This window comes from Ochotona curzoniae, unplaced genomic scaffold (assembly GCF_017591425.1).
Source record: "Ochotona curzoniae isolate NIBS_2020 unplaced genomic scaffold, NIBS_Ocur_1.0 contig_883, whole genome shotgun sequence".
In the NCBI taxonomy this organism is placed as follows: Eukaryota; Metazoa; Chordata; class Mammalia; order Lagomorpha; family Ochotonidae; genus Ochotona; species Ochotona curzoniae.
The window spans coordinates 18254816-18275665 of record NW_024466599.1 but is presented as its reverse complement, the minus strand read 5'-3'; the positions used below and the strand labels follow the sequence as shown (position 1 = coordinate 18275665).

Below are 20850 nucleotides of genomic sequence, written 5' to 3'. Positions count from 1 at the left end.
TGGCTTCAGACTGGCTCAGCTCCGGGCATTGTGACCATTTTGGGAGTAAACCAGCAGATGGAAGCTCTTTCTGTCTCCCCTTTTATCTGTAAATCTGATCTGCCTTTCAAAAAAACGATCTTTTGGCAGATGTCCATGTTGGTCTGCAGGCTTGTCCTGAAGGCCCTAGCTGTAGAGTCAAACTGGCCATGAGAGTGTGAGTGAGCCCTCTGGAGTACCTGCAGGCCTCTGGCTGGTGTGGGATGGGGGACAGTATGGATGCCTAGCCCCCAATCCCCTTGTCCTCTCCTCTCCCCACCCCAGGCTGCACCATGGGCAGACAGAGACAGAAGCAGCTGAAGCCAGAGCCTGGTCTCCAAGGACAGCATTTATTAGGCGCCATTCTCAATGTGAAGACAGATAGGCAGGGGGAGCTGAGGGGAGGCCGTGACTGCCACAGCCTAGGGGGCCCAAGGGGCTGCCCGGGTGTGGGTGTGGGGTGTGTCACCCACACATATTGCATATTCTGTGGCAGTGTGCCCAGGCATAAGGCATCGGGGAAGCAGAAAGGCTGCCGGCGATGGGACAGGGTGAGAAGGGGAAGCAGCGGCAGCAGCCTCCCAGGGTCCTGGGGGAGAGCCGGCTGGAACCCGGCCACCTGCCGTGCTCAGCCCGGGCTGCTCTGCCTCCTCCTCACCGTCTCTCTGCAACTTTGGTCGTGGCTCCCTCGGGACTGACAGGACTGGACCCCTCGAGGGCAGGGTCACACACAGGACAGAGGTGGTCACACTGCCCACACCCCAACATAAACAAAGGTCCCAGGCACATGAACATCCCCCCTCTCCAGCTCCTCCACATGGAGACAAGACTCACAAGTGTAGGTGGGACAGCTTCCCTCCATGCAGTCCCCCCAAGACTTCAGGACACACACATGGCCAGGGCTGGGACTGGGGCCAGGCCTGGGGCTGGGGAGGGGACAGTGGCTGGAGACCAATCATCTGAGCACCCTGCCCCACGTCCTGCCTGGATGCTAGGGCTAGCCTTGCTCAGAAGCTACCAAGGTTTGATGAGCGGGGCACAGCACTGGGAAGGTGGTCTTGAGGGAGGAAGGGGGTCCCAGACCACCCTTGGTGCTATCCTGGTCATTGCACCTGATCCAGCTGCACATTCCTGAGCCATCTGCTGTGTTCCAGAGGAGCTGCTGATGGGTGAAGGGCATCCATGTTCAAACTCCCCACCTGTGTGCAGCTGCACCTTCCTTCCCTAGCCCCTTGGCTGGCTGTGGCACCAGGTTGCTGTCCCAGGAGGATATACCCTCTGGTTCTCATGGCTGTTCTATTCAGTTCCCAAACTCGCAGGGTTCCCCGCTCCCAGCCATTTCCTCTGTAAGATGTAGCCCTGTCTACCTTGGTCCCTAGGCAGAGCCTCAGAAGCAGCCCAGACCTGGCTTCTGCTTTGGGCAGGTGAAGAGGGATGCTGCCCCCATGATGCCAGGTGCACAGGGTCGGAATTCTGCTTTGAAGAACAGGTCAAACTGGGGGCAAAACACGCTGGTGGCTGGGAACAAGCAGGCTGGGCCAGGTTCCCTTCTTTCTTTTAGGCTACCTAGTTTGCCTTGGGCAGGTCATTCTACCCGCCTGGGCCTCAGTGTCCTTATGTGTAAAATGGGGATAAGGACTCTTCCCCTGGAGACTCAATGGGGTTGTGGTGAGTAGGCAGTGCAAGGGTTTTGAAAGCTCAAAGTCACTCTGCAGATGTGTTGGGGTCACGGTCAGTAAGTCTGCAGTTTTTGGTTCCAGAATCCTTGGGCAGCATTTGGAAGGCTGCAGTGCCTGTGCCCTCTCAGGAGCATGTGGTGGAGGTCAGGTGCCCACGCCTCCTCCTGCCCCTCTTGGTGTGCCCCCTGGATGCCTGCCTTCTGTTTGCCCTCTGAGGACCAGCGTCTGGGGCTGTTGGGTTTCCACTTTCTCCTTAATGGGCAAAGCCATGCAAACCTCACAGAGGGAGAGACTGGGGGATGCAGCTGGGGCAGAGGAGAAGGGAGGAAAAGGGAGGGGAGCCACTGGGACCAGGTTGGGGAGGCCTGGACAAAAGACACCCTGGCTTTTGGAGCCCAGGAGAGGTGGGAGACCTGGCAGGGCAGAGGTATAAATAGAGATGCAAATAGACTCAGGAACTTGGAGGTCCCTGGGGCGGCAGGGACGGGGTATGGGAGTAGGGGTGGGTCTGGGTACCAGCAGGTGCTGGCTGAGGACTGGGGAGCCCTCTTGGTAGATTGCCGCAGAAGCAGGCTCTCAGTTACTGCCTCTTCTCCCCAATCCTCCCTACCCCACCCCCCACTCCCAAGCTTCACATTTCTCGGAATCTGCAGGGCTCCCTGCCCTGGCCTTCCGCCAGCAGCCTGGTGCAAGCAGGCACAGTCAAGAGATGAGGGGAGGGGGACAGTGGGGAGGGGGCACTGCGGGCATCCCACGGAGCCAAGGGCGGCTTGTGTGTGTGTGTGTGTGTGTGTGTGTGTGTGTGTGTGTGTGTGTGTGTGTAGCTCCTCCCTAGCTTGGAGCCGCTCATGCTTGCCCGCAGGGGACACCCACTCTCCCCCATCTCCACCCTCCAGCCCTGGCCTGCGCTCTCCTGGGTGCTGCCCAGCGCTGCTGCCACCACCGCCACCGGGCATTCACACCGAGCTCCTGCGCTTCATGAGGCTGCGGAAGGTGGACAGGCTGTGCAGGCCGGTGGACACGGAGCTGATGGCGGAGCGCTGCGTGCCGCTGCACAGGCAGCGGTGCGAGGGCGTGTCGCTGTAGCGCCCGCCCATCCCTGGTGATGAGTGGCTCTGCTCCACGCACGTGTCGGACGTGGAGAGGTCCCGCGGGATGATCATGGGGATGGAGTACTGCAGCTTCTCGCGACTCTTGTACCACAGGCACGAGCACATGGACTGAAAGTGCAGCACCTCGGCGTACACATTGCGGAAGCCGCCGCCTCCACCGCCACCGCCCGCGGCTGCCGCTGCCGCCGCCACCGGGGAGGAGGCGGTGTCCATGGTGTGCACGCTGCCACCGCCGCCGCTGCTGCTTCCGCAGCCGCCGCCCCCCGCGCCGCCACCCAAGCCCAAGCCCACGCCACCCAGGCAGCCGCCCAGCCCGCCCACCTGCCCGTTGCGCGTGAGCAGCGCGCGGTGCTCGGCGTCGCGCTTCTCGTCCTCGGCGTTCATGGTCATGAAGCGCAGCACCACGAGGTTGAGGAAGGCGCCGATGACCGTAAGGCCCGTGAGGATGTAGACGAAGCTGAAGGCCACGTACTGCGGCTGTGTCTGCAGCGCCTGGTCCTTCTGCAGCGCCACGTAGTCGCCGAAGCCGATGGTAGTGAGCGTGATGAAGCAGTAGTAGTAGGCCTGGAAGAAGGTCCAGCGCTCGTAGTAGGAGAAGGCGGCGGCGCCAATGCACAGCGTGCTCATGCAGGAGAAGAAGCCGATGAGCACCATGTTGGCCATGGACACGTCAGCGCGCCGCATGCCCAGCCCCTTCTTGGCGCGGTGCAGCAGGTGGCGCACGAACGTGTTGATGCGCTCGCCCAGGCTCTGGAACATGACCAGTGTGAGTGGGATGCCCAGTAGCGCGTAGAACATGCAGAATACTTTGCCGCCATCCGTACTGGGCGCTGCGTGGCCGTAACCTGCGTGGGAGGAGGGGGGAATGCGGGTGCAAGAGAGAAAAGGTGCGCTGAGTGGTTGCCTGTCCCATACCTGTCCAGCCTGGCCACCTTCCCTGCCCCACCCCTGAGGCCTGGGGAGCCCTCTTGGTAGATCTGTGCCCAAGGACAATGGGTGCTTGGGACAACTCCCAAAGGTAGGAAACAAGGAGCAGGGAGGGCTGAGGGCCTGGCCAGAGGCCATGCTGGTTTACAAACAGAGCAAGTCTGTGTCTGAACTGGAGTTTGTGGCTGCTCAGACTGAATCATGGGGCGGCTGGGAACTTGGTACAGAGGCACAGAGAGCAGGGAAGGACCCAGAGTCAGCTCGAAGACATGCTTTCTGGCCCAGGGTATGTTCTGGGCACATCCTCTCTCCCCGCCTGATCTCAGTTTTCTTGACTATAAGGGACAATGTTTGCACTGAGTGGGTTTGAATTTCCAGTGATTTCTCCTGGAGGGAAAAGCAGTGAGATGGGATGCCAGCCAAGGCTCATGGGGGTGATTGGCAACTGGAGGCCTTGGAGACTGCTTGGGATGCTCCCCAGCGGGAGGGATCAGTGCCTCAGAGTCCTCACTGGCCCCTGAGGCTGGGGCCCTAGGCCTGCCCACATGGGGAAGTGGCATGATGCTGGACAAAGCAAGAACCCTCCTGGTGTGTTACTGTTTTCCCTTGGGAGTCAGGCCAGCCACTCAGTGACCTCACACAGCAAGAGTTCTACAGGTGACCCTCGCTGGGAACTCAGAAGCCCTGGGTACAAGCCCTGGTACCACTGAAGTGGCTGGGTGAGTTTGGGCACAACACTTCCCCTCGCTGAGCATATGAAGACAGTAATGCTGGCAGGCTTCCCAATTTTCCCTCTTTTCTAAGCCTTATCAAATCTTAGCTGAACGCTACTTCTCTCGGGCAGTCTTCCTGGGTTTCTCACAGGAAGTCCTCTCTGCCTTGGCTGTGTGGCACTTTGAACCATCAGGGCCAATTTTAGCCCTAGCGCCAGCCCAGTCAGCTGAATTCTAGTTTGGGGCAGGAGGCAGGGGGTGCGGGGAGTGGATGCACTGCTGAATTGTGTCACATTCCCCTCTAGCTTCTTCTTCCACATTGCCAGCCACTCCCAGTTGGGGCATGGGGACCCAAAACTATGCTTAATTGCAGGGCAGGATGCCTTGTGCTTTGGTGTCTGACCTGAATTTGGATCCTGGCTTGCCACCATCCAGCCATACACATGTTATGCATGTGTGTGCGATCGGAGTGTGTGTGTATGGATCCTCTCTGCCTCTTAGTTTCCAGGTGAGATTAATAGATAGCACCTGCTTCCCAGTACTCCTGGGGCAGAGCAAGGCAGATGATGTGTGTAAAGCACTTAGCTAGGGTACATAACAAGTGCTCAGTCATGCCTCACCATGATTACTAATGGATGGGGTGCCAGGATATTGCCGTGTTTCCAAGAGTGCACGCAGGCATGGGGGCAGCTCAGTTCCAATAAAGCTGGTGTCTCCACCAGCCCAGGGGCATTTGGATCTGGGGACAGCTGTTCAAGGCATGGCAGACTGCCCTGCCTGTCCCACTGCGTCCAGCCAGTGGTTGTGCCGCCCTTTACCGGGGGGCCTGACACAGCTGAGCCATTGAGTCCCTGTGTGTGGGCTGTCTGTGCCCCAGAAGGGTGAGCACAGATCATACCTACCAGTTCTACCCACCAGCCAGGCCACAACTCACCTCGACAGCTGGACAAGCCCTGAGCCAGAGTTTGTTTCTTATCCTGTTCTCTGTCCCCAAAGCATGGCCCCTTGGGACTGGGGTTGGGCAGGGTGTGGGGAACGTTGCGGACCTGGCCACAATGACCCTGCATGCTGTGTGGCTTTGGGCAAATCCCTTTCCTTCTCTGGGGGCCTGCTATGTCTGCACTCTGGGGACTGAACTGTGTTAATCCCCACCCTGGCTGCCTGCCAGTGCAGAGCAAGGAAAGACTAGAGGAGCAGAGCCTGGGGAGCCAGTGGGATGGTCAGGAACTCTCACTGGGATGGGGGAGTGGTCAAGTGGCCATATCCACTACTAGGGCATGGAATTTCTCCTCTCCACCACTGTCAGCACCTTGTACTGTGTGCATGGTAAGTAGAAAACTTCTCCGGGACCCACTACCTCAGGCCTGCCTGCCTCACAGCCCCATGCCAACTATTCATTGCTCACAAAGCCCCTGGCTGCTGGCACTCCCATCCATAGATCTGATTGGGCCTGCCCTGATGGATCCCCTAGTGGCTACCATACTGTCCCTCCCTCGCCATGTCCCGGATGTACCTACCACGCTCTTCCCACTATATTTTCCACTCTCCTTCTTCCTCTCCTGTCTGGGCCTGGGCACCCTTGGGACCCAGCTTCAGCTGCAAGTGACAGCTCCAGCCCCTGCCTTCCTCCTGCTGAATTCAGACACTTTCCAAGCCAGTGACACATCCAGCTTTTACCAAAGGCCCTGAACAGAGCCACCATCTCAGCAGGAATGGAGAAGGTACCTCTGGAGGTCAGCTGTCCCCTAGGATTTGTCCCTTCTTGCCCCCCCTCCATGGGCAGAAGCTTAGGAATGATAAGCCAGTGCCCTTCAGAGACGAACTGACGTCATCCCAGGGCCATTGTTATGACTATCCTTGCTTCATAGTTGGGGCCTGAAGCTGTGATTGGGGGAGGGGTGAGAGGGTGGCCAAGGCCACTGGCCTGTCTGACTCAGAGTTGGCTCCAGTGCCTCAGGGCACGTGCATCACCCTGGAAGGGCAACCAAGGTGGGAAGCTGAGACCCCAAGGGAACAGGACCCCCAACTCTGGACACTGTGCCTAAAGCAGAAATAGGATAGCTATGGCCCCAGGAAGTAGCCCCTCCCCTGCTCACTTCCCCCATAGTGTCACCGGGTGAAAGGGCACGAGGACTTGAGGTGCGGCTGACATGGGCACCCAGCCTGCAGGGGTGCCTGCCCGGGTGGAGCTGGTCTCAGGGGACTCAGGAACTTCTGGGAAAGTGAGTGGGATTTTGACAAGGATTGCTTGCCTGGCCCTCACCACATAGGGCCTGGGGTTACAAGCAGAAGGTCCAGAAGGTGGTGCCTGACTTCTCTGAGTTCGATCCCTCCTGATTTGCTTGCTCACCTTCTGGGGGAGCCTCTCCAGCAGTACCTGCTTCTCTAACCCCCAACACAGACTTTCTGCTCTCAGTGTCGCAAAGGTCCCTCATGGCCATTTGGTCCAGTCTTTGCATGGCTCAGTTAAAGAAGCAGAGGTCCTGAGGCCATCTGCTAGAGGCCACAGGGCTGGCAAGTGGCAAAACCAAGATGGTCACCCAGGATCCTCGGGCCCAGGGCCAAGTGGCTTAGGTATACCCAGAGTTGCAACTGTTCATCAAATCAGGGTTAGCAGCTCCTTCTCTGGAGCAGCTCAGTCAAGGGATGCACTGGCTCTGAGACGCCCAGCATTCACCTGCGAAGACCAGGTGGATGCAGCTGAATATTCATTATATCAGACAGACCAGAAAACTGAGGGATGGGACAGGGACTCGTGGGTCCTGACTCCTCTTCCTCCTGGGATAAAGCCATTGCCTGCCAGGGAGCTGTGGGTCTGGGAAGTTCTGGCCTTCTGCTGACTGGATTTTGTCCTTCCTGGTCAACACACTTACCCATACTGAGGCATTTTGTAATGGCTTGGCCTGGCCTGCCTGTTTCCCATTTGTCTCACAGACCTGCTGATCTCCTGCCCCTGACCTAGCTGGCCACAGGCTCGTGCAGGAGGTTGGAGGAGCAGGAGAGCTAGGGATCTGCCTTGACCCTGACCTTAATTGGCTTTGGGTCCTGGCTAGTCCCTGTCCCCTGTCTGGCTCAGAGGTGTCGCAAGGCTGAGCAGGACAGCAGGACTCTCCTTTCCTCCCACTGCTCTGCAGGCCTTGTGCGATCCTCCTGGTCGCTCCTCCCACCAGCGGTCAACATTTTCAAAGGTTTTCATATGAAGTATGAGAGGTTGATGGATACAGAGTGAATATTACATAGAGCTGGCACTAACCAGATCACTGCTAAAGCCACAATTCATTTACATCCTTATCAGAATTAAGAATACATCTGCTGATCAGAACTGCAGATTAGCATAGCACAATAAATTTTGTGAGTGAATTAAGTTACTGTTGGACGTGGGAAACCCTGAAAACAGAAGGGAATGTCTGCAGTTGAAGAGCATAGATCAGGCCATAGGCTCCTAAGCAGCTCTTTTTGGCAGAGTTCCTTTATTCCCCCTGTGCCTCAGTTTCCACAGGGATATACTCCCTTCACTCCGTTGTTATGGGATTTGATGAGTTGGCAGATTTAAAAGGCTTTGTGGGGCTGGCATTGTGGTGCAGCTGGTTAAGCAGCTGTTGCAATGCTGGCATCCTTTAGGGTCGCTGGTTCAAGTTCATCTGCTCCACTTCCCATCCAGCACCCTGCTAATAAGCCTGGGAAAGCAGCAGAAGACAACCCAAGTGCTTGGTCCCCTGCCATCCACGTGGGAGATCTGGAAGAAGCTTCTGGTTCCTGGCTTTGGCCTGATCCAGCCCAGCAACCATTTGGGGAGTGAGCCAGCATATGGAAGATCTTTATCTTTTCCTCTCTCTTTGTAATGCTGCCTTTCAAGGAAATAAAATGGATTTTTAAGAAGGATCAGCTTTTGGATTAAAAAAAGGCTTTGGTCATTGTGATCAATAAATATTTAGAATTAACATGAACATTTGGGGGACATGCCAGTGGAGATGTTAATTGAAATCCCTTTCAGCAGGGACATTTTGCTATCAGTGCTTCCCAGGCTTAGTATCTTAGGGTTCTGGCCAGCTGCATGGAATATGACTTACTATGGAGTGAGGAAAGGGTTGCTTGGTTGAAATAAACTGAGAAAAGGCTGCCTTCCACAGGGGTCACTATGTGACGGAAGCATAAAGTTTCTCAGGCAGCCACAGGCAAGGCCGGGCAAAGCTGGGAGCTGGTTGGACCATCAGCCCCCTTCCTTGCACTGATGGGGCAGTACTCCTATGTATCTTTCTGGCCTCCCAGGCCACCCTCCCGGGTCTCACACCCAGCCCTGCTGCACACCCCTGTCTCCCCACAGACCCGTTATCTAGTGTAAACACGGCCTGGGCTGGCTAATATTTGTCCTGGGGGGAGGATGCAGGAGGCGACCTGTGACTTGAGGCACCCACAGGTGGTGAGCTTCCTGCTGATGAGGGGGGGAGTCTGGCCTTGGGGTGCTGCATGGGCCTTGGAGGTGCAGTCGGAGAGGAGCGTGGGCTCCAGTGAGAGGCTGCAAAATGCAGTCACTAACAGGAAGCTGAGAGCTCCTATTATGGGGGTAAAAGGTGGGCAGGTGTGAACCGCGGACCCCTAGGGTCTGAGGGGCTTGATGGCAACGGCAGGGGGCAGAGGGGAAGGAGGCTCGAGATGTGGGACCAGTGGCTCTGGCCAGCCCTGCTGTGGCACTGAAGGCTGATGGGTGGAAGGAAGCTGTTCAGGCCCCTGGGAGGGGGTGCCACCAGCTTGGCAGAGCTGGGAAGATGGCATAGGTTCTCTCTGTCCATCCTGGGAGGTCCATGCGGACACTGCCTGCTCCAAGAAATTTCTGGACCTGGCTCTCCCTCAGACTCGCTCCCACACACATCTCTCCAGACCTCCTGCCATGCTCTGAGTCCCTGGAAGACTTGTGGAGTCCCCTCCCATGTGCTGTCCAAGGCCTGGTGGGGGTGACTGTGATGAGACAAACATCCCCTCAGACACCACCATCACTACTAGAGTCCTTGTCATGGCCTTGTGGCCCCTTGCAAATGAGATTCACTTTCAAGGCCCTAGAAGGGATCCCCTGGCCCCTGGCCTGGCCAAGCCTAGAGCTAGGCCTGGGAAACCATGCGGGGCCCATGGAGCTGGGCTCGGGGTGGGGCCAGCATCAAGAATCCAGTCTGGAGTTTGTCCCCTGCAGGCCAGAGCTGTGGGGAAGGACAGCTCCGAAGGCTGGACCCACCCCCTCTGTCCTTCCTCTTTTCCAAACCTCTCTTCACACCTCCCCCTCCTCTTTTTCTCATCCCTACTTCTCACCTCGGCCCTAGCCTCATGAGCTCCTACTTTCCCCCTCTAGCCTCTCCCTCAGAACTGCTTCCCACCCACAGGTGCTCTAGTGGAAGGCCGGCCCCAGCACGCCCCTCCCTCACTCTCCCTAGGCCCGCGTGGGATGGGAGCTGGAGGGGAGGGTGCTGGTGTCATGGAAAATCCCCACGGCAGCCAAGGTCAGTGTTTGCAGATGGGGTCTGGCCTGGAGCCAGGCCTGCCTACCCGGCCAGCTCCCTCCGGCCGGCTCCCTCTGGCCTGTCTCAGAGGCCAGCTTTGTGCAGAGGCCCTGGGGGGCACCCTGGGCTGCTGGGGGTGGGGTGGGGTGGGCTGGGAGCTGGGGCCTCAGGAGCCTTCCATCCAGGAATTCCAGGGGCTGATGTCATTCAAGTCACTCATTGTATGGATGGGCAAACCGAGGCCCAGAGAGGCACAGACGGGACTGGAATCCAGCACCTTCTGGGCTCAGTCACGTTTACTGCCTCCTGCTGTGGATGGGCACATCCTACCCCCATTCTGATTGGCCAAGGAGTATTGGAGGCAAGTTAAACCCTTCCGTTCAATCCAGGGCTGGCTGGAGGCTGGGCTAGACTTGAGCTTGGTGCAATGGCCAGGAGAAGCAGACCCAGATGTGCAAAACCAATGTCCCTGCCCTCCAAACCTTTTCTGTGTGGGAGTAAATCAGATGGGCTTCATCAGTGGAATGCCCCATTCTAAAGAAAAGGTTATTTTTACTCAGATGATTCAAATGCAAGGTAAAGGGGACACATGCGTTAGGTTGAAAACGGTCTGGAGGGAACCTCAGCTGTGGTGTCAGGGAGGACTTCTCAGAGGAGGTGACAACATTTTCCCTGAGCATGGCAGCTCAGGGTCCTGATGAGGGGGGAGTTGCCAGTCAGGATGCCATGCTAGAAAGACACCTGGGACATTAGGGGTGGAGGAAGCAGATGACATTGGGAGGCAGTGAGGACCAGCAGATGTGCCAGAAGTGCATCGAGAGTGCCTGTCCCCTCTGAGTCTGCTGTGCCACTTCTGGGAACGTGTGCTGGGAAAACCTCAGGGGTGCGAACAAATGTTTCTGGACAAGTATTATCATTGTGAAAGGCTGAAAATGGTCTAAGTGATCACCAAGCAGGGCTGGGTGACACAGGCTACCATGACAGTGCTGTTCTTGGGGAACCCCTCAGTAGCATGGAAAAGCACCACATGGTGCAAAATTAAGGGGTTTGGCACAGTACTTCCTGTAAATGCATGCATACAGGGCCAGCGTGGTGGCATTAGCAGGTTAATCCTCCACATGTCAGTGCCAGCATCCTGTGTGGGTACCTGTTTGTGTCCCGATTGCTCTGCTTCCTGATCCAGCTCTCTGCTGTGGCCTGTGAGAGCAGCGGGGATTGGCCTGGGTCCTTGGGCCCCTGCAAGAATGGGAGGCCTGGAAGAAACTCCTGGCTCCTGGCTTTGGAATGGTCCAGCCCTGGTCTATGTGGCCATTTGGGGAGTGAACCAACAGAAAGAAGATTTCCCTATCTCCTCCCCCCCCAACTTTCCAAGTAAGATGAATAAGTCTTTTTTTTTTTTTTTTTAGTGTGTGTATATCACACACAAATATATAGTAGGAAAGACACTACAAAGTGCCCGAAGTTAGTTTCTCTACAGTTTTTGTTTTTCTCTTCATAAAACCTATAATGCTCAATAAAACAATCTATGGCTACTGTAAGTAGAAAATGATGACATGACAAACTTCCCCCCACTCCAAAAATTCCAGTGTTCTTGAACCAGAAAGCTCAAGTGAAGTGCAATGGAGGTTGGGAAGATGGACAAGGGCTAAATTCTGAGAGAATTTGGGGGGTAAGCTTAGAAGTAAACATCCTCTGTGAGGGGCAATGGGAAACCACTGGCAGGTCCTAAAAAGGGAGGACCAGCTCAAAAGGGCACGGAGCTGTCCCAGCTGCTCTTGGCAGAGGGGATGGCAGTGGGAGGTGGGAGGCGGGTCTGTCCATTCAGGGGCATGGGCATGGTCAGGCCTGAAGAAGGGAGAAGTGGAGAATTCAAGAGTTCAGGAGGGCAGGGGGTAGGCAGGGTGCACACACAGTGCACCTGCAAAAACTGGTGCTTTTGTGGGTGAAACCAGGCCACGCAGAGTAAGGCTTTTGCCCCCTTTTCTTCTTAAATATGTCCCCTATGGTCAGAAGGGTGCTTGGCAAAGAACTGGGGCTTAAGAAATCCCTATGGAAGGAACAAATTAAGAAGAGGAGATGCATTTACATGAATCTGAGGCTTGAATGGAGTGGAGCAAGAGAGGAAGGCTGTAATGGAGGGTGAGGCCTGGCTGGCGGTAGCCCTGCTGTGGGTAAGGGGAACCCTGACCCGGGGCCTGTGGTTTCTGTTCCAGGCTCCAGGTGCCAGGTGCCAGGTGAGTCTGGTGCCAGGACCAGGCACCTAAGAATTTTTGTGTCTTTAGGAATATCTGGAGAGGGTGCCCAGGAACTGGGAATACCCAGCCAAAATGGTTTGGTGGAGTTTTAATTAAGTGAATCCTCCCCTACTCCCAGGGGCAGCCTGGCATTGAAAGTGGACATGGCTTTCCTGGTGGAAGACTGGAATACCCACCCTCCCTCCCTCTCCCTGGCTTTTAAGGGGTGCATCTGTAACGCTAGCCTGGGACTGGGCCCCTCTTGCCCTGTCTCCTCCCTTTATGGCCATGGAGGAAAGACAAGGCAGAACTGGGTTGGTGCTTCCTTGGTGGGTTCCCCAGAGGAGGACCAAGTGCGGTTTGTTAGTCCTGTCATGTCTCAATGGCCAGGCCAGATGTGGGTCCACAGCCTGGCTGTGCCAGATCCCATCTTGCAGGCAATGCCACAGGGACGGGATGGGGTCCAGGCACTTGCAGGTGCACAGGCAGAAAGAACATCTGACCAAGAGTGCAGAGGCCTGGCTCCCAACCCAGCTTCAGGTCAGGGGGTCAGCAAAAATGCTTTGTCAAGGGCCACATGGTTCAATATTTTAGACTTCCTAGGTCTTAGGATGGTCTTCTGAAACTACTCAGCTCTGAAATGAAACCAAGAAAACAGCCACAGGTTTCCCATAAACAAACATGGCTGTGTTCCAATAAAACTTTATTGGTAAAACTGGTGGGCTAAATTTAATCAATCGAATTAGTAGACTCTAGGTCTTTCTTTCTTTCTTTCTTCCTTTCTTCCTTCCTTCCTTCCTTCCTTCCTTCCTTCCTTCCTTCCTTCCTTCCTTTCTTCCTTCCTTCCTCCCTCCCTCCCTCCCTCTCTCCCTCTCTCCCTCTCTCTCTCCCTTGCTTCCTTCCTTCCGTTCTTTTTTTTTCCCCATTTACTTTTTTTTTCTTGGAAACTCAGATATACAGAGAGGAGGAGAGAAAGAGAGAAAGATCTTCCGTCTGAGGATTCACAAGCAGCCGCAACGACTGGAGCTGTGCCTATCCGAAGCCAGGAGCCCAGAGTCTCTTCTAGTGCAACGTCCTAAGGCTTTGGGCCATCCTTGACTGCTTTCCCAGGCCACAAGCAGGGAGTTGGATGGGAATCAGGGTGCTGTGATTAGAACTGGTGTCCATATGGGATCCTGGTGCTTGCAAGGTGAGGACTTTAACCGCGATGCCTCTGTGCCACGCTGGGCCCACTAGGTCTTTCTTTAAGCCGTGTATGCTTCCATGTATGCTCCCTGAGACTAGATTTTGTTGTCCATCAAATGGGATGTTAGAAGATACCCAAGGAACCAGCGTGGCTCAACAGGCTAATCCTCCACACTGCAGCACCAGGATCCTATACGGGCACCAGTTTGTATCCTAGCTGCTCCACTTCCTATCCATCTCTCTGCTTATGGTCTGGGAAAATTGTAAGGGATGGTCAAGTCCTTGGAACCCTGCACCCACGTGGGAGACATGGAAGAAGTTCCTGGTTCATGGTTTCAGATCGGCTCAGCTCCGGCTGTTGCATCTCTTTGGGGAGTGAGCCAGTAGATGGAAGATCCTCTCTATCTCTCCTTCTTTTTGTAAATCTGAGTGTCAAATAAAAAATTAAATAAATCTTGAAAAAAAAAAGTTCCCTGTCCTTCTTTGGAAAGTTCTGTTTTGGAATTTAATCCATCCCTAGCTTCTCCCCCTGTTTCATGCGCCATGCACATATAGGCCTTGAGGGGAGGGCTGTGTTTGGAGCAGGCCCAGGCCCTTACCTGCCTGTAAAATTGGGAGGGCCCATTTCCATGTTTATGTGGAATTACTCATTTATTTTTCCTGCCCAACAGGTTTCTGCTTCTCCATTAAAACCCATCTGCAATCACCTCTTCTCTGAAGCCTTCTCTGATTTTACCTACCTACACACAGAGAGGGTTCCCATTACCCTTTGTTCAGGCCTCCGTCTTCAGACCCTCAGCTGTGAGATCAGCAGATGTGCTGGGGCCCTTACTACAATTTCTGCTCTAAGTTCTCGAATAATAATATTCATTCTTGGTATTTTATATATCATTTACAATACCTGTGAATTCGATTGTTTGAGCTTATACACAATCTTGTAGAGGCATGACTACTGTTATTCCAGTTTAACAGATGTGGAAACTGAGGCACAAGATATATTTCATCTTAGTCCTTTAGTTCTAGACTAGAAATTTTGAGGCAGTTTTCTTTCCACTGTACTTGGCCAGGGTGGGAGTCAGAAGACCTAGGGGTGGGATCCTGTGGTGATGCCAGCCAAGACCCTACCTCTCTCTGGAGGCCATCCATGGCCTGCTAGGAGGTTAGGCCTTTGGGGGTGGGTCCCTGTCCATCTGCCCCAGGAACAAGTAGAGAGAGCAGGATTTTCAGTGGTAGCCCAGAGACAAAGGGCTCCCGAGGGGCTGCCAGATGCCCTAGACAATGCTCTGGGCTTTGGGTGCTCATGGGACCGCAGTCCTGCCGGCACCTAGCACGTTGAGCAGAGAGGCACTGGCCTGGCAGGAGGGTGAGGACCCTGGTCCACTTACTCCTGAGCGGTAGGGAGCTTTCAGCTGAAGTGTTGGGGCAATCGGAGCCTTCTCTGCAGAGATAAAATCCTGCCCCATCCCCACTCTAGGCACCTTCCTGCCTCCAGGGCCCTGTGGAGTCAGGGAGTGGCAGGATCCACATGCTGACTGCTGAGCCCCCAAGGAGCCCCTCACACCCTTTCCTCCACCCAATCTTGGAGTCTAGCCTCTGCGGCCTCAAGTGCCTGCTTTGTTGTGCAGCCTTGCAGCTGCTTCCTCATTCTGGCCCTGTTTGTCCTCCCCTGCTTCTCTGTGCACTCCGAGGCTCCTGAGGACAAAGGGCCTGGCACACAGCGGGTGACAGCGAGGCTGTGGCTGCCACCAGCAGTCACAGTACATAGCATCTGTGCACCAGGAGCCGTTCTAGAGGCCCTGTCCACGTGATTGTAGGTAATCGTCACGACCATTTTAGGAGACAATTTTCATCTCCATCTCAGAGAAGAGAAAACGGAGACATAAAAGCTCCGTTAGCTCATCCAAGTGCCCGCAGTTGGTCAACAGCTGAGTCTGGATCCAAGTTCAGGTCTATCACCTTGCACAGCCCAAGCAATGGTAGCAGAGCAGACACTGAATTCTAGTGGCCAGGTGCCCAAGGGAGGCTGAGCAGAGAGGATGGGGGATTTGGTCCAGGCCACAATGGTATGTGGCAGAGCTGGGTCTTCTGAGCTCATGTCCTCTTGTCTTCCTTCCTCCTCCTGGGGGCCATCAGGATCTCGGGACTGGGGTTAGGGAATCAGGGTCCATGATCCTTCAAAGCAGGACCTGGTGAATCACTTGTACCTCTGCAGGTTGTTCTGGGGAAGTGGTGGTGTGGGGAAGAGCAGGTGGACAGGTGTTTATTTCAGCTGCAGGTCTTCCTCCTCCCGGCATGGCATGACTATGCACTGGATCTCCATGGGGGGACACTGTCTCTTCCACTTGCCTGAGCCAGCCACAGGTCAGCCAGGTCCGGAAGTGGATAGGCACTTGCCCTGGCAGAGGGGACTGTGTGCTTTGGGGAGCCTGAGTCAGAGGCGGCGGCCCTTAGAGACTGCAGCACTTGGCAGATCTCAAGAATTTCAGCTGAAAAATCAGGAAGCAAAGAGGGCTTCATTCCCTCTTAGCTTGTCTTCATTAATTAATTAACTGAGCCAACATTGCTTAAGCATCCACTCCCCCATGCCAAGGCCTGCGCCAAGTGCTAGGAGCTGCTGCTGAGATGTGGTAGCTGGACTTCACCTTCTGGGGACAGGAGAGCCCGGTAGGCTGGTGGACAAGAGCCAAGGCCATGCCAGGAGCCATCCAGTGAAGGTAGCATTGTGGGACCCCTTGCCCTAAGACCCAGGACAGGGAGTTGGAAGGCACAGCAAATGCGCCAATCGCTTGGCTGGGAGCTGGATGTTCACTGCTCCCAACCCTTGACACTGGGTCGTGGAGTTCAAGGTTGGTATATGCAGAAAGCTACTGCACCCTGATAGTCACCATGGATTGTTCAAGGTTCGTGTCCAAGGCCATCCTCTCTCGCTGCCTCTTTCCTGTCATTTGGTTTGTCTGTGCTGCCCTTTTGTTAGTTTTTTTTTTTTTAAAATCAACTTGATTTTAGAACAGTTTTAGATATATAGAAGTGTTGTGGGGAGCTCCCTTTTCTGAGCTCAGCTCTTCCATGAGGAGGTCACACCAGCCTTAGTGTTACCTCCCTTCCTCCTCCAACTGCCTTCTCCCAAGGAGCCTGCCTCCTGTTCTGGGCCGGGAACATGCACTTCTGCAGCCACGTGACCTCTCTGGCAGATGCTGGCTGTGCACAGTGAAATTTGGTGAGCAATGTTCCTTCTGTCGCATCTGCCTGTGCAGTGTGGGGAGTTGAGGGCTGTCAGCATGGGGCAGCTGGGCCATGGACAAGCCTTTTGAGAGTGACCAGGACGCAGGTCTGGTCCCCTAAGGGGGAGGTTCTGGCCTCCTATCCTTTTACCCACACAGTTGAGGCTGGGGCTGCAGGTGGGAGTCTGAGGACAGTGTCAGAAGGAAAGAAAGAGGAAGACATGCCCCCACTCCAGAGCCAAGCCTGGGCTTTCTCTGCTCTTTCCATCTCTGCTGACCATGGCCATGGCATCAGGTGACCCTGCCACCACCCTCACATGGATTGGTTTCTCTCCCCACTGTGATCCTCAAAATGAAAATCTGATCATCCAGGCATCCCTGGGACTATTCCATCTGTCGAAAGAGTGTGACAGAAGCTTAGTGGGTATCATGCAAGACCACCACAAGCCCCTCAGGGCAGGCTCCAGCCTTATAACCAGTACTGCTGAGCATACTGGTGAGGGTGAAGGTGTTGTCTCCAGAGTCCAGCCCTTGCTTTTAGCCAGGGTGATTGTGGTAGAGGGGGCAGCCTCGGAGGTTCCCTGTAGGGACCTCTGGGCACTGGAGGTCTATCAGGTGTGGTCGTGACTGGGTGTCTGCCCCTTTCCTTCTCCCTTCAACAGCCCCAGGTGAGGCTGGGCATGGGCCAAACCAGCCAGGTTTTCTCTAGGAGTTTCTGCTAGGAGTGGGCTAAGGGACTGATGTGTGGGGTCAGCTTTGGGCAGCTGAGTAGCAAGGTTGCAAAGAATGGGGTCCTATCGAGGAGCAACATGAGTCATAGCCACATTCACACCAGTGTTCTGGGGAAGAGAAGCAGGCAGGGATGGGGCAATGCAGAGACAGAGATACCAGGGAGGAGAGGTCTGGCCTTCTGCCTGCTGGTCTCTGGCACTGGCTGGTTGGTGTCATTCCATTTCTGGGATTCTATCTTCCTGCCCTTGTCCAAAGGGGCATCATGTTCTAGATAAGCTCCTACATATCATATCCTAGAGGTGTCCAACCTCTGGTTGCAGGAGACATGTGTGGACATAGCGTTCTGGAGAGTTAATTCCAGCTGCAACCCCATGTAGATCCCTAAGTGGTGGTGAGGCCCTTGACAACTGGAAATGATGGAGCCTGAACAAGCTGGGATACACCTCAGTCCTGGGCTCCTGTTCCCAGATGTGTGTCTTCTTCCACCTTCCTGAGATCAAGAACCAAAACCTGTGGGTGTGTGGTCTGGCCTCCGTGCACACGATCTATGATCACACCACCTACATTGCTGACTCCTGTGTAAAAAAAAAAAAAAGCCCCACACTCCACAGAATAATGATGGAGATGTGGGGGACTTAACCACTGAGAGTTCTGAACCAAGAATAGGCAGGCCCTACATCCCTAATCAGCAAGATGTAACTGCAGAAGATGTGATGAATCTGCACCCCTCAGCAACACTTAGAGTAAGAGTCTGAAATCTTGGAGAGGAATGAAATGGGACAGGTAAGTAGCTAGTTTAGCATTACGAGCTGAAAGCCACATTCTGCCTGCTCCTTATAAATCCCACCTGCCTATCTATCAAATGATGTCCTGCTCCTCACCTGGAACTTTGGGACATGATCATGAAACCATTTCCCTTCCCAGGCTCCTGTGAAGTCTGGTAATGCAGAGGGGGCAATCTCTGTCTTCCCACACACACAGGATAGAAGGCAGAAACATTTTTCTTCCTTCCAACTTTCCCATCCCATGCCACTCCCTCCCAAACATACCCCACATGTATCTCTGATCTCACCTTCCATATAAACTTTAATAATAATAATAACAACAACAATAATAAATACATGGTGACAAAGCACTTCATACGTGTCTGGCACATGGGGAGTCTCAGAAAACAGAAGCCTACATTCATAATGCAAAAGCATTTTTTAATCCCATGCATCATACTTTTCATAATATTCATTTTCTATAAAATTCTTGCAGATCTCTTATAAGTACAGATCTTAACAACTTTTGGCCACAAAATCAACCTAGTTTTTAGTTCCATTTGCCACAAACTTTTGGATGTCCTCTGTTAGTTTCAGAGGTGCGGCTCTGAGCTGGCACTCTCCCCTTAGCACTCTCCTTGCTTGGTTCCTGGAGCCCACGCCTGCTGGCTTAGCATCCTCAACCTGACCCGCTTACAACCTGGCTGTCCTTTCCTGTGTGCCAAAATGTCCCAGAACCTGACCTCTAAGCACCTCCTTATGGGCCTGTGGCTACCTGGCGTGCCCTCCCTCATCTTTTCTGCCTGCCCCTACTAGCTTGTCTGCTTGCCTTGAGATATTCTCCCTCTCCTCTGACTAGAAGGATGGCCCTTTTTCTGCCCTCATCACCCTGAACTTGGTCTATTCCTTTTTAACACTGACCCACTTTGTCCACTGCCCACCCAGCACACACTGAAGCCAGAGCCTCAATGGGTCACTCGGCTCACTGGCCCTGGTCCATCAGCTGCTCCCTATACTACTTCCTGGTCACAGCTCATGGTCCAGATAGCTCTGGGCTACAGGGAATTTGGAAGCAGCTGCTGGCAGATATGACACAAAGCTTTGCTTAGGCACAGCACCCTCCCCAGGGCCGAGGGGCTCAGATGGTGGCACTTGGAGAAGGACATCAGGGACTTCAGCCTGGGGGCCGCTGCTGTGAATTCCTCTCCCTCTGAGTGAGCTTGGGGACATGTCCCTCCCCTACCCTTCCGACACTCACACGTGCCTACTCTGACCAACACCAACCCTGGCTTTTCTCTACAGTGGACTTTTGGCACGGCTCTCTTCAAGGCAGGGACTCTTCCCTAGAAGGTCCAACAGGTACAAAAGACCCCTCCCCAGCCCTGCTCTCATTCCCTCCCTTGTGGAATAGGCTGTGTTCACGGTCCCTATCTCCAGGTGGACAGGCTGCATGCAGATGGACAGAACAGGGAGGCTGGAGAGTCGGCCTCAATAAGGGAGCTGTCCCCTGTTGTTCCCACAAGTCTGGCCCTTAGGCCAGCCACAGGATGAGTCCTCTCCACTTCCATCTTCCCTCCCTCCAGCCCAAGTGGATACAGACTGCTCATGGAGACTGAAGTTGCAGTGCTCTCCGTGGAAACACACTCGGCTGGGGCCAAACTCTGCTGGAAATGATCCCTGGGCAAAGTGGAGTGACTGACACCTCTGCTGCATCTTCTGTGCCTGTCCCCTGGGAGGGTCAGCACCCAGCTGCTTCCGTCCTCAGGGGCATGGCCCTGAGGGAGGAGGGAGACAGTTGCCTGTGCCCAGACCTGGCTGGCCCTTCTATCCTGACCTCTAACCTGCCAACCTTCCCATTGATTTCCACATGCTCCTGACCCTTCTGTCCAGTTCACTGTGACAGTGGCTAGGCCAGGGTCTAATGAGAGAGTGACGTGTTGGCTCACGTGGCCTGTAGAGGGTGCCTAGCTATGCACTGGTGTCTCAAGCTTTCTTTTTATGGTGCCAACAGCTCCAGGCTGGGCAGCGTCCCCAGGGCCCAGGCAATCTCCTTCAGGGGCCCAGCTCTTTCCAGCTGCTGCCTAGGGTGCTGTTGTGCCCCCTCCTGCCCCTCCCCATACCATCACCCCCACCCCCGCCCCACCACAGGCCCCAGGCGGATTTAGGCAGCCTGGCTTGGTCTGCACTTGACTTTATTCAGATGATTAAGTGCTTCTGTCACCCTCCTCCTCTCCAGTTCAAAACAATACTCGCTGACATTTATACACGCTTACTACGTGCCCGGTGCTGCTCTGAGCGGGCTAATATATGTACTGTGTTGAATACTCCAACAGCCCTGTTCAGTGCAGACTATTATTAACCCCATTTACAGATGCAGGAGCTGAGCCACAAAGAGGTCAAGTGCTTGTTCAAGGTCACACAGCAACTACATGTAGAGTGGGGGTTCTCCACTGCTCCCCCTCTGTAGCTGAACCTGGGGCAGTCATTCCCCTCAGCTCCACAGTCTAGCCAGATAATGGGAAGGTAGGTGGGCAGGGGACGGAAGATGAGGGCAGAGGAGCCTCTCAAAGACTGAGGTGGGGGTCTTGGCTCCAAGTGTGGAGTTCCCCTGGAGTAACTCACAACAGTCCTTGATGTGTGTGTGCTGACAGTGAAAGAGGCAAGTTACCATCATTCACAGACTGAACTTGAGCCAGGTGGGGTGGCCTGGTCAAGGTCATGGGAGGGTGTGGGAAAGGCCTAGCTGGGAAGTAGGAATCTCCTAGGGGACTTCCTG

The 20850-nt window shown here is 54.7% G+C and overlaps 1 protein-coding gene across 2 annotated transcripts in view; it reads right to left on the bottom strand.

Annotated features, from left to right (window-relative positions):
- Window positions 1-2653: 2653 nt before the first annotated feature.
- KCNK3 (potassium two pore domain channel subfamily K member 3) overlaps window positions 2654-20850 on the bottom strand; it is a 33109-nt gene continuing 14912 nt past the window's right edge. Inside the window, exons 2-3 of one of the 2 annotated variants that reach the window (XM_040993954.1) lie at window positions 3123-3654; window positions 2654-3050 (exon numbers count right to left, since the gene is read on the bottom strand). In XM_040993954.1, coding sequence (XP_040849888.1) covers window positions 2654-3050; window positions 3123-3654 — 929 coding nt within the window. Of the gene's footprint in view, window positions 3655-20850 lie in introns of both variants that reach the window. The other variant, XM_040993953.1, reaches the window with a different exon arrangement.